Source organism: Zootoca vivipara, chromosome 10 (genome assembly GCF_965207765.1).
Source record: "Zootoca vivipara chromosome 10, rZooViv2.hap1.1, whole genome shotgun sequence".
Taxonomy (NCBI): Eukaryota; Metazoa; Chordata; class Lepidosauria; order Squamata; family Lacertidae; genus Zootoca; species Zootoca vivipara.
Window position 1 is genome coordinate 28,414,011 of NC_142593.1, and position 13,255 is coordinate 28,427,265.

Genomic DNA, 13,255 nt, shown 5'->3' on the forward strand with positions numbered 1-13,255 from the left:
TCTGCTGTAGTCAAAACAAAATTTAAAAAATCCTTCCAGTGGATGCACATGAAAGCTCATACCAATGACAAACTTAGTTGGTCTCTAAGGTCCTCCTGGATTATTTTGTTTGCCCTGATGTCATCATGTAACCAAATATGATTAGCTACCTAGCATTGTGACGTCGTCCTAGTTATCCATAAACTGCTAGCAATGAGGGGTTCTGAACGAGACTATCTTATTAGAAACCAACACAAACACCATCACTGACTCCTAGAATAAGAAAGCTAATTTTACTGAGGTTTAAGTGTCAATGCAATGCAGCTGATCAACAGCAGCACCAGACTGGAGAAGCAATGGTGCCAAAAGGATTGTAAAATAAAGACTATACCAATTATATAAATAATTGGTTTAAATAATTGTACTAATTGGATAAAACTGGCATCTTGCTGGAACGCTTGAATTTCTTTAGGCGAATTAATGCAGGCCTACCTCAGCTGGTTCGCTCACTTCCGCACCCCCCTGTATTGTATGAGCCAGAATCCTAAGCAGATATGGCTGTGCCTCTTCAGGGAAATGGTCATTAACAATGTTCAGAGGAAGAGATGCTATCAGCTGCCCTTGAGCAAAATGCAATACCCCCGAGTCTGGAGTGATGTCTGCAGTCACAGGCGAAGGATCAGTGCTGTTGCGGGTTATAATCCAGGAAACCGAAACATTTCCATGTGTTCCACCATTTCGTACAACTGTGATGCCTTCGTACCTAGAGGTTGCAAACAAATTAACAAACAATTTTCTAATTTTAACTCTAGTGAAACACTAGAGCTATAATTAAGCACTCAAATGAACCTACAAGTTACTCCAATATATAAACACTGCAGGAGCTAAATGCCCTCCCTGAGTAGAGTTAAACTATTGTTAACTATGCAAACTGGCTTGGAATATTTAACTAAAGGTAGAAATAAGTTGAATGGTGTCTGTGTCTGATCTCTGTTGTTCATCATAATTCCCCACTCAGTGCTATTGCACTGGTCCTGGGCTATTGTCCTGTGCTGTGTTTATTCTTCTGATCCAAATTCTCCTACCCAACACATGCAGACAGAAGCTCCAACTTGTAAGTAAGGAAGAGACTTTTAGCAAGGCAGGTAACAGTTCTGGCTCAGCAGCAGACACAATGCTCAGGAGTCACAGCTCAGGATCAAGGAAAGAAGTACAAAACTGGGCAGAAGTGACAAAGATGCCCCAGAAATTTCCCCAGCCCCACCCACTAGCATTTAAAGACGAAGCATATCAGACTAACTGGTTAGACTTTATCACCTTGTGGGAAAGCCAAGACTACGAGTGTGCACTCCACTGGGGTGGGTGGATCTGCTCTCATCTGCAAAGCTGGCACCTGGTTCTAGGTGTCAAGAGTGCACCCTCCTGTTCCAGCCCCTGTTCAGTTGACACTGCCTCCAGCTCAGTTTCCCCACTCAGCTGAGCAAAGCCTTCCCCAGCCTCCACTCAGGCCCTGTGCTCCGCAGGAAGGTCAGAGTAGATAGCTGGCATCCCTTTTCTAAAGTCAGGGTGGAAAGGGGAGTTCTCTCTTCCAACTAAGGTTCCCAACAGTTCATCCATTCCATTTCCTCCTCCTCTTCAGTCAAAGCCTGCCAACCCAGGCTCAATCATGACAGCACTGCAGGGTTCATGACAATCCATTACTTTATTCAGAACACTTAGGGTGCAGGTGGACAGACATTAGCACTCTTCAGGCACCATGTCCAGCACATAATGACACGTGGAGCAAGGGCATGTGTGGTAGCTCCACCCACTCTGATATGTCTCTCCATCCACCCCTACAGCCCTCCACACACTGGAGGGCGAACAACTGCAGCAGGGATCTGTAGACTTATGCAGGTTCCCTGTGAATTCTAACCAAAGCACTAGTCTAAATTCAAAGTACTTAAGGCATTCATTAACAGCAAGGCAAAGCATAATTCAGTGCTAAGCAGCCCTGATAAAACTTACAGCCCTGATAAAACAAGGAAATAGGAGCATTTTCCCAGCCCAGATTTGTTTCTCAAATAAATTCTAGCTAGTTTTCTCCTAAATCTACCTTAGCACTTCCAATGTAATAAAAGGAAACAGTACCTTAACATTTGATCTTCGTCGATAACAACTGGCCGAGTAAACAGGATGTTGTTGATAGATAGTACTCCATAAGGTTTATCATTGGGCTGAATGGTAACTTGGACAACAGATGGGTTTGTTAAAACAGCATCTCCTTGCAAAGTGTCCTTAAGTAGCATGATATGAAATGTCTCAGCAATTTCTGGTATGGCATCATCAATGATTTTGAATTTTATGTAAGATTCATGCACCGAAGGTGGGAAAATGATAGTTGTGTTTGGCTGTAGATCTAGAAAGTCTAAGTTAAACTGTGCATGTGCTGTTGAATTCCCAGTTACAACAGCATAGCGGATGGAGACTTCATGTTCATCTGGTCCAATTATGTTTCCATCATCATCTTTACCCCGAGCTATTGGGATTGTTAGTATATCGTCCTCTTCATGCACCATATAAACACTTTGAGTGAATCGCACCGGGCTATCATTTTTCTTAATAATAATCTCAACAGAATTTCTTGAGGTGTTGATTTCAGCTCCTCCTTCTACACTTTTCAGATAAATAATAAATCTTTCGTCATCTTCTGGTATCTAGAAAAAAACAAGTTTAATGATTAAGGATAACTCAAATCAAAGGTAAATATGTGCAAATCAACAAATTCCTTGTTACTGAAATAGAAACCCTGCATTTCCTTACCCTATAAAATATTGGTGTAAATGATCATTGAAGCATCGATGTGCTAAGAGAAAAATGTACACCTCACTCAGATTATTCATCTTTTTTAATAATAGGAACACTTTACAGTTTCAGCCTGCCATCTAATTTTGAAAATATAATGCTTCTTTTTAAGACTCCGCCCCCCTTTGTATTCATTTGCATAGAATTCCAACTTCTGATCCTGTTCTGATGCTCATCAACTATCTCTGGACATATTTTCATGTTATACTGATTTAAAGCTTTTTAAAATTTTATTCTATGCCTGTAGTAGGGAGAACCTGGGGTGGTGGAGAGGATGAGAACCAGCAGAGAACTGGGTTTAAAAGCAATGACAGTTTTAGCTGCAGCCTCCATGACTTTGCTTTCTAAAAGGGATGAAAAATGCAGGTCTAGCAGCCCATCTGCAAAAAGAGGAAGCTAGAGAAAGAAGAACAGCTTAAGACAGCAGATGGTTTGAACCAACTTTTGGTTGCCTTTCACCACCAAACTTGGGGTACAGGGGTTGTGCCAGCCTTTGAAGCCAGCTGGACCATGAGCCTTCACCCTTAAGCCCCCCCATCCATGAGGGCATGCAGGGTTCTAACTCCCAACTAGTTGTGATGATCTGCATACAGGAAAACAACCAAAGTTTTCTCTATATGGAAAGCAACAAAACAAAAACTCATGCCCAAAATCATACATAGACAGACAGGCAAAATTCCTTCCAGTTATGAAACAGCATAAAAATATCTATAAAAATACCAAAAGACTATCCATTTGTCAACTCCATGCTTTGTTAATCAGAACTGATTCCTATACCCACAAATGCTCATTAGCATAAACAGTATCATAAATTTCCTACAGTTAGGGCTTGTCTACATTGTTGCTTGTCTTGTGCCTAGAAAGCACAGGTCTGAGAGGTTTTCTGCTTTGTCACGTGCTTTCAAGACACAGGTCCAAGTGGTTTTTCATTTGCCCCACTTCTTTCCTTGGGAAAACTTGCTGTTTGCTGCTGAATCAGAACAAATGTCAACCCACAGGAAAAACCTTCTGTCCTTAAAATCTTGACAGAAGAATTAATTCCTTAATCATTTTTGTCACAGAGCAAATTGGTTTGATAAACTCAAGCACCTATTCCTGGATTTTGAGACTCAAAAGCAGTTAATTGCTCCTGAGAGACAGTCTGATGGCAAATACTCAAATTTGTTAGTGTGTAAATCCTTTTGAGGCAAAGCTGTTGCCTTGAACTTCCAAAGGAGGCTCCAAGTCCCAATTCCTTACCTTTTTATTTCTTTTCATAGTCATCTGCTAATTGGAGATTGCATTCAAGGGTGGCCATTCAACTTGTCTTTGCAGTCACAGCCAACTTCATTCCTTGTTTGTACTGCTTATGCTTTCATAACAGACATTGACTTGCACTCCCAATTCAGTTTAGCCCACGAAATATCTAAGTCTCACCACTTCTCAGCACAATCAATTTTGTTCATGTCATGACGAAAAGTTACAGCATTGGGGACTTTTCAGTTCAGAGAAAAGGCAAGGAAGAGGCAGCATGATAGAAGTATATATAATTATGCAACTGTGAGGTTACCAATGCCACCCTGAGCAATTTGGTATCATCAGCAAACTTTGCTACCTCACTGCTCACACTTCTCCAGATCATTCATGAGCAAGTAAGGAAGCAAATGTCTCAATACAGATTCTTGGGAAACGCCACTTCCTACATCTCTCCATTGGGAAAACTGCCCATTTATTTCAACTCTGCATTTCCCATTCCTTAATCAGCACTACTGAGTCCCAGAACTACTGAGCTTACTTGGGAGTCTTTGATGAGGTACTCTGTCAAAAACATTTTGAAAGTCTAAGTACACAATGCCATTTTGAAAAGTCTAAGTACACAATGCCAATTGGATCACTTCTATCTATATCTTTGTTGATGCTCAGGCTAGTTTAAAAGTGGATAAAAACACCAAACAACTAAAAGAAGCATCCAACAACAAGAAATCAAATCACCTTTGTAGACCAAAAAGGCTGTCTGATCAATTTTAAAAAAGTTTCCAGCAGCTAGTGGCAAGCTATCAGAGAAAGGAGGTATAAATCTCTTTAGTATTTCTACTGTTGTCAGTGATAGTAATTCTGAGTAAGAGGCAATCAAGTTCACCAGTCTAAGGTGAACCAATGTCAGGAATGAGCCAGCTCCTGGTGGAACTTTACAGCCTGCTGCAGAACAGAGGTTTAGATTTGACGCAGGCTGAGCAAAGAACACAGCAGACAGTGGTGACTCCTCTGGACATTGGAATACCGGTTGCCAAGGGAACAACTAAGAGTGGGCTGGAACACAGCCAAAGCTCTCAGGAAGCTCAAACAGACGCGAACAAACACAGGGACAGTCTGTCAGAACAGGAAGAGGCTGAAGCTAATCCAATAAGTCCAAAGAGTCGGTGAATGGGAGGGCTGCTATATAGGGAGAAAAGCAAGAGATATAAGGGGCGACAGTTCAATATATTCTGTAAGAACTGGAAGAAGTCTTCAGAAGGATCATCTTGAGTGATAATGCTGGAGGCTGCATTAGAGCTGTCCGGAGCTATCTGCTTGTTTTTGCAATAAATCCTCCTTTTTAATTACCTACACTTACTGTGTTATCAAGCTGGGAGCCTGGACTCCTAACAGCCAATCTTGCCTTATTTATTTCAACATGAAACACAGATCAAAACCTTCAAAAATTGTTGATATGCACTCTCACCTGGTCATCAAGAACAAGTAAGTTAAAAATCAATACAGCTGTTCCAGGAGGAAAGGTGATATTTCCTCTTGCTGAGCTCAAGTCTTCTTCAGCAGGATTTGGACCACCTTCTACCTGTGAAGAAACGTTGTGCCTGTTCAGCAAACATAGATGATGCTTCCAACCATTTGTAGTAAGTTCTAAAAAAGCAAGCCTCCTTGATAGAGTTGGATAATCTTTTGATATTTAAGATGAAAGAACATTTCCCATAGTACTAATAAGAATTCAGAAGGCAATTATTTAAATAATGGTAACCCCCACCCACCCATCAAACCACACAAGCTATGCCTGCTGCATTTGGCAATTAAATCTAAACAGAGGAATGTGTTTGTTTGTATTGTTTGTTTGAACTTTAATAAATCTTATACCAGTACTTCCCAAAATATGCCTATTTTATAGGACCAGTCTTGTTCTCAGGATTGAGAAACCTGTAATTATACTTCCCATTTATCTCATGGGGAGGAAGGTGGCAATAAATCAGGCTCATTCCAAATTTTACATAGCTGTCCTGTTCAAGCCAGGTTGTTGAACCTTTGGGGCACTAAGAAAAGCATGCAGAGTACTTATCTTGAAGCAGCTGTTGACCAATGGGTAACAAGCTTCATACATCAGAGTAAAGAGTCAGGCTTTGCAAGGGCAGGGAATACCCTGGCAGAAGCTAATATGTTGAGCTTAAAAGGTCTGCAGTGCAATTGACCCCTTGTATTCCAAAGCATGGCTTGATGACTGTCAGAGCCTGGTCTCTCAAGCAAAGCTGCAAGGAATTCTACAGAGTGGTGTTCTGGCTTAGGGTTATGCAATGTGACACCACAGGTGCCTTTAAACTGCATCCTGTCTTCTCCAGCAGGGATCCAAGGTGAGTGAATAGGTTTAGGTATTCAATGAGTTGATTCAGAGCTCTGAGCTTGCAGCTCCCAGATATAACAGGAATTATTCATCCTCCACAGAGAAGAATTCCTCTCTCTCAGATTTTAGGTGTCATGCATCCCTGGCTTAAGGTCCTTATCACGAGCCACCACTAGGGAGATCATGGGGCCAGATTATCTAACTACAAACTTATAAACAATTAGAAAAGTCATTTCAGAGATGCTATATTTAATTCCAAGACTCTCCAGTTTCACTTTAAAAAATCTTTTAAGGGTAGTTATTTCAACATACTTACCACATAAATCACAGTCACAGTTCCATAGGTACCTTTCTCCCGAACAAGAGTGAGAGGCACAGATTCATTCCTACCTTTAGGCTCACTAAGTGTGATTAAGGCAGGCTAAAATGGGAGGGAGGGAGGGCGGAAGGGGACAGAGAAGAAACAGACAATCAGGTACCGATAAAATATCCCAACAGCTGAATGTACAAAGGGCTGTTACCATAGAAATGCAAACTCCCAGAGACAAGTTAATCCAATTTGTGAAGTGGTCCACTGATAGCATTTCATTTCCCAGCAACCAAAGGCATGGAAGACAACAGAGATGAATATTTCGTTTTGAACAAATATGGAAATGTGCATCCTCAATTTAAACATTTTGGCCACTACCGTGTTTCTCATATTATAAGACACGTCTTATATTTATTTTTTCCTCAAAAAAACACACTATGGCTTATTTTCAAGGGATGTCTTATTTTTTCCCTCCTCCTCCTGCCGCAGCCGGCATTGCTGCTGCGCCTATCACTATGTCTTATTTTCGGGGTATGGCTTATATTCCTTGAATGCTTAAAAATCCTGCTATGGCTTATTTTATGGGTATGTCTTAAAATATGAGAAACAGGGTACAAGCCAATTAAAAGGCTTTTGTGTTACAATATTTATATTGCTTTTTGAACTTGTTAAAATAGATGTTCAGCTAATCTAGTCACATTAAAACAACAGCTGAAAGCTTTGCTAAATAATTTTACTGAAAGCAGCAGCAATTTTGACATCCAGATTTCAAGAGATAAGGGCAAGCAGATTTCCTAAATCTTGTCTTTTAAAAATTATTATACAGATAATCAGCCAAACTCACACTCTCAATTTTTAACTCAGTCTTTATTGCTCTTCACCTCCAAACAATGGGCACAGCAGCTAAATTTGCCCTGTGAGGTCAGTTGTTGTTGTTGTTCTCATACCTATAGACTAGCTGAGGATGTGTCAGTATGGCAGACTGTTTCTTCAAATTATCTGCCTCCCTTCTCTGTTGCCTCTGTATTGTTTGTATTTGCTATCTTACCGTACTTCCCTTGATAAAATAACTATTTAAAAAAAACTCACCCACAATTATTTCACTGATTAGGACACTCACCGAGAACATTTTAACAATAATCTTAGTCCTTTCCTCCAAGTAGTAGTACAACACGCTATTCTTCATTTGTCTGAACCTTAAGGACCGTAAACTTTTTTTGTCCTATTACCATTTCCTCTGAAGTCAATACTTGATCACTTTCTTCAGCTTATTTAGGAATGCATTAGGCTCCCTGATCTCCTACCCAAGTGTCAAACTCCATGGTTGCCACTGGCTCATCTCTAATGTCACAATCTATGAGGTCATAATGAGCCCAACAAGCCAGAGTCCACACACAGGCTGCTCTGACACAACTGGAAAACCTGCTCAGTTAAGTAGCAAAAGTAATGTCTTCACACCAAGGGCTTTCAAATGTGCTGATCACTTGAGCAGTCTCAAAGCCTTTCACTGGATAGATTTCTTGAACTGATTATGATGAGGCAGAATGGGGTTAAGGTAAAGGTACGGCAGATGAAAGAAAGTTGTTTATCTAAAGGAACCTATGGCATTTATACCTGCGGAGAGAGCTGAACTCACTCATTATGTCACAAGTGCCCAGGAAGATGTCCATTTCCCCACTGACGTCTATATTGTTCGTCTGATAAATATCCCCATCATTCAATTTCAAATAACAAAAGGTATAGAAGATGAAAACATACCATATCAAAAGAAATGATTCCAAAGGCATTGTCATTTGATAAAATTGTTACAGATACAGCTCTGGGCAACCCAAGCTTTACTCCTGGAGGCGGATTCTAGAACAAACGAGGCACACAATATGGAAAATTAAAACGGTGGACTGTAAATGGACCAGTCAATCTATACATAGTGGAAGGCGGTTTCAGTAAGGCCCTGTATTCAATAAAGTGTTTATTTTCAGGGTAAAGGAATTTCTCTTTAATGACACATTCCAAGGAAAGGTATTCAAGTCAACTGAATGCTCCAAAAGCACTAACTTTTCATGGGATACAAATTCTATAGACTCAGTCTGGTTAAACAACAAAGTGTTTGACACAAACTTTGGAGATCATTAATCATAGCTTGACAATATTAATGATACCATAGCAATAAGGAGCTACATGAGAAGCATCTGTTTCCCACCCTCACCCAAGAATCTGGAGTTTGGGGATCTTTTTAGGTCCATCATACTTTATGGGTGATGACCTTGAACCAGAATAAAACAAAGGAACACTGACACTATGAAAAATCTTTGTATAACATGTTCACTGTACAGTATTCATAAATCACAGGGACTTGCTATTTGTAATGCACAGCGGACAGGGGAGAGAAGACAAATGAGAAAACAGTGAGGATTGCTTCCATGTTTGAAATATAGCGGAAGCTGTCTCAGCGACCTGTCTTTATTGAAAATGCAAATCCGAACAACAGCAGAGAAAAGACCGGGGGGGGGGGGTGGCAGACGACAAGAAGGAAAAAGGATTCTAAAACTGACCAAGAAGATCATCATCTACCTCAAAGGAGAGGAGCACACAGAAGAGTAGATTTTTCAATGGCTACATGATTGTAGAACAATTTATTATGGAAGCCTAACAAATTTATTATAGTATAAATCTAACTTTTAAAACAATGGATTAGACACACTAGCCAGGAAGTTAGACAATAACAAGGGAATTAAATCAGCTCCCACCACCACTGCCTCAGGGTGATAGTGTTGTCTCCTATAACAGCAGCCTGGCACAGAAAAATGATTCTGGGCAAGGGCAGGCACCCTGTGCAAGGCCAAAATTTGGTGCGCCTCCACCTCTTGCCTTCCATTCTGCTCAATTCACTGTGTCATAGCTGCAGTGCCCTGCAGCGCTCCCTAGGCTTGGCACCCAGTGCAGCGGAACTGGTCGCACTGCCCTGAACCCGCCTCTGGCAATGAGTTAAATGGTAGGAAAAATTTCACCTGCTTAATAGGTTCTTACAGTTATCCTTTCTCTCAAGTTCTTATTTTGTAGCATATTGCTTTGTCAGATTTCTTCAGTAACCTTGCCTGTGGGTTTCTTGTCTATCCATTTCATACTTCCTGAGACCTCTTCCCACTTAGGTCCTCAGCCTGCCCCACATAGCTCCTCCTACCGGTACCTGCTTCCCCAGGATCTGCCTGAAGTTTTAAACCCACCCAGGAAGACAACTTTTTATTTGCTTCTCAACAAGTACATTCCACTACTGAATATTTCCCTAAACCATTTGTGAACAGTCCGTGACATCACACCATCTCAGCCAGTTTGAGTTTTCACCACCACAAGCACAATATAACTCAGGCATCCCCAAACTTCGGCCCTCCAGATGTTTTGGACTACAATTCCCATCTTCCCTGACCACTAGTCCTGTTAGCTAGGGATCATGGGAGTTGTAGGCCAAAACATCTGGAGGGCCGCAGTTTGGGGATGCCTGATATAACTCAATGAATTTAGCAGACTCAGCATACAATATTTTAATTGCAACTACACAACTATAGCAGAAGGCACCTGTCTTGCTCTCAGAGTTTATAGTTCATGTTTTAATTTAGAAGGACATTTCTGTGATTTTAAGCTGCTATACAAGACGTGCTTCTATATTGAAATTATTTGCTTAGAAGATCCTGGGAACATCTCCTAGAGAACGTGACTGGAAATATTGTGAATGTTCAGAGGCTCACCCATAAAATGCCAGTCATCAATAATAAATGAAAGACATTATTACAAGTTCAAACACAAAAATATCAAATAACCATTCCACTTAACAAAATAATGAATGACTCTTTTAAAAGGAGGACCAGGCTACAAGGGAAGGAGAACTGTGTCTAGTTAGTAATGATTGATAAGCTTACAAATGGCAAGTATCTTAAAACTAACTTTTAAACAGCTCTACTTGCTAATACATTTCATGAAAATCACAACAATATTCAAAAATAATTCCAGGAGTCATTATGTATATGTTTTAGATTATTTATTTGCAATGTAATGGATCCTGCCCCTTCACTAAAGCCTATATTTTCAGATGTGAAGCTTGTTGCCTTGTTCCCCAACTCTCTATATGGATGTATTTTCTTCTTCCTTTCACTTCAAAACCTAACCAAAGTTTTAAAACATTGAAGCATACCTAAAATGTTGAAGACCCTTTGCTCAATCAGTCTTGGCTATCCAGGAGCCCTTAAACTGTTTTGGACTACAACTCCCATCAGGAACTGTCTGGCACTAAGAGTTGTAGTTCAAAACACCTGTAGGGCCTTAGGGTGGTGATGGCTGACCTAGACCAACAACATGGGAAAGAGCAGCTCTTCTTCCACTGAGGCCACACATGTACCTCAGCTTAGTCAGAAAAATTATTGCCTACCTGTAATGTCAAATAAAATATGAATGTCTCATCAGCCTCCGGAAGGTCATCGTCACACACAGAAATGTACACAGTTCGGTTTGTTTCTGCCTCAGATATGTATGCTGCTGCGTAGGTGTCAAAAAAGTCACCTGTATTTTCACCGTGGATCTGCAATTTGCACACAACAGAAACAATTAAATACTTCTGCTCCAATGCATATCCTGTGCCGTTATTAAAACAAGCAACTTTATTGCTACAATAGTACATTTCTAGGGTTGCCAGACTCAATAGTGGACAGGACTTCTGTGCATTTAATTGCCCTGCTCTCTTTTGAGTCTGGAAACCTTAAAGAGAAACCAGCAGACCCTTTGCTTGGAAATTAAACAAAGGGTCTGCTGGTTTTTCTTTAAGGTTTCCAGACTCAAAAGAGAGCAGGGCAATTAAAGGCACAGAAGTCCTGTCCTCTCTTGAGTCTGGCAATCCTATACATTTCCTATATAAGATTGCAAGAAGTGCCTGCTGGATCAAGCCAATGGCCCATCTAGTCTGTAGCCAACCAGATGCCTATGGGAAGCCTGCCAGCAGAACCTGACTGCAACAGAATTCTCCCCACCTGCAATTCTCAGCAATTGGCAATCAGAGGTATACTATCTTCCAGCTGTGGGGCAGAACATATGATGGTTGTGCTGGTCTTCAATCTAGTAAAGAACCAATTTTTGCCCCAGTTTTCCAAGAACAAATGGATATGCCTGCTCCATCCAAAAACATTTATTTTGTTTGTTTGTTTTTATTGTAGCTAATGTTCAGTGTATAACTTTGATATAACAAAAAAAGCAGATTAGCAACATTTCTTACCGCTACAATTGCTGTGACATTCACTGGTTCCCCTGTTCGTTCAATAACTAGACGTATAACTGTGGTAGATGTTTCATTAACAATAAATTCTGTTTGTCCGGCGAACTGTACTTCTGTTTCTCCAGAGATGAAACTGGTGGAAAATGCTAAAAGGAGTGTAACTATTGAACAGGCAGAGAGCATCCCTGAAAAGAAAGGACAGAAACACAAATGTGGATATGGTAAGTGTTTTCACAAGTGTTTGCTTTGACAAGGCAAAACTGGCGGGCCTACTGAAGTCATATTTGTGCTTCCGTTCTGGCCAGTTTCCCCGGACATCTCTGGACTTGACAGCAACCACTGAGATTTCCTGACTAAAACATATCCTGAGGTGTCCTGGACATTCAAGCACTTCTGGGGCAGTTCTTTTAAAAATAGACCATTACAAAGGAACTTTGGAAAAGCTTGCAGTTCTGACTGAGAAACGTCAGGGTTCTACCCAACACCAAAAAAGGCAAAAGAAAAGCCAATGTCAATTTATGGGCTTAGTTCCTTGAAAACAGCTTGCCCTCTGTGGGTGTCCACTCACAGCAACAAAGGCTGTTTACACACTCCCATTACTGTGCCCCTAACTGCTGTTTAGGAAAGCAGTGTATACACAGCAATTAGCCACAATCCATATCTTTCTTGCTATTTATTATGAAATATTGCTGTTTGATGCATTTCCCCTTAAACCACCTTCAATTTGAACTGAGAAAAAGAACCACCTGGCTGCACTTTAAGCTGGTAATGTGTACACAGCCAAAGTCTCTCTGGGATGCACTCTTGACTGCATGTTCCACTAGCATACCAGAAATTATGCAGTGTAAAACACTACAAATCCACAACAGCAAGAATCTAAACCAATTGTTGCAGTTTTTCTATATACACACAGGTTACAGTTAAGCCACCAACAGCACAGTCCTATGTATATCCACACAAAAAGAGGTCCTACTGATTTCACTGAAGTTTACTTCCAAGTAAGTGAGCATAGTATGCAGCCTAAACCTGGAATCCAATGCACACAAAGCAAGGAACTAAGGTGTGTCGAAATGCTCCAAATAAGCAAGAAAATAAAATTGATCCTTGGTAGACCTAAGCTCTACTTGGGCACTGTCCTTCAAACAACTGCATAGGGGGAAGAGAAGGCCTGCATCTACTGACCTGACCCCCACAACACACACACACCATCACTTCCCCAACACCCATGCATTTAGGGGGCATGTCCATAGCAGAGTCCCTTTTACCTTACCCTGTGTTA

The 13,255-nt window shown here is 40.8% G+C and overlaps 1 protein-coding gene across 1 annotated transcript in view; it reads right to left on the reverse strand.

The window, feature by feature from the left end:
* The window catches only part of ADGRV1 (adhesion G protein-coupled receptor V1), a 253,099-nt gene extending 240,113 nt beyond the window's left edge, over positions 1-12,986 (reverse strand). Inside the window, exons 1-8 of the mRNA XM_088653182.1 lie at positions 12,950-12,986; positions 11,977-12,161; positions 11,140-11,289; positions 8,478-8,573; positions 6,726-6,830; positions 5,525-5,638; positions 2,110-2,675; positions 472-742 (exon numbers count right to left, since the gene is read on the reverse strand). Coding sequence (XP_088509308.1) covers positions 472-742; positions 2,110-2,675; positions 5,525-5,638; positions 6,726-6,830; positions 8,478-8,573; positions 11,140-11,289; positions 11,977-12,161; positions 12,950-12,986 — 1,524 coding nt within the window. The remainder of the gene's footprint in view (positions 1-471; positions 743-2,109; positions 2,676-5,524; positions 5,639-6,725; positions 6,831-8,477; positions 8,574-11,139; positions 11,290-11,976; positions 12,162-12,949) is intronic.
* Between the last annotated feature and the right edge of the window lie 269 nt (positions 12,987-13,255).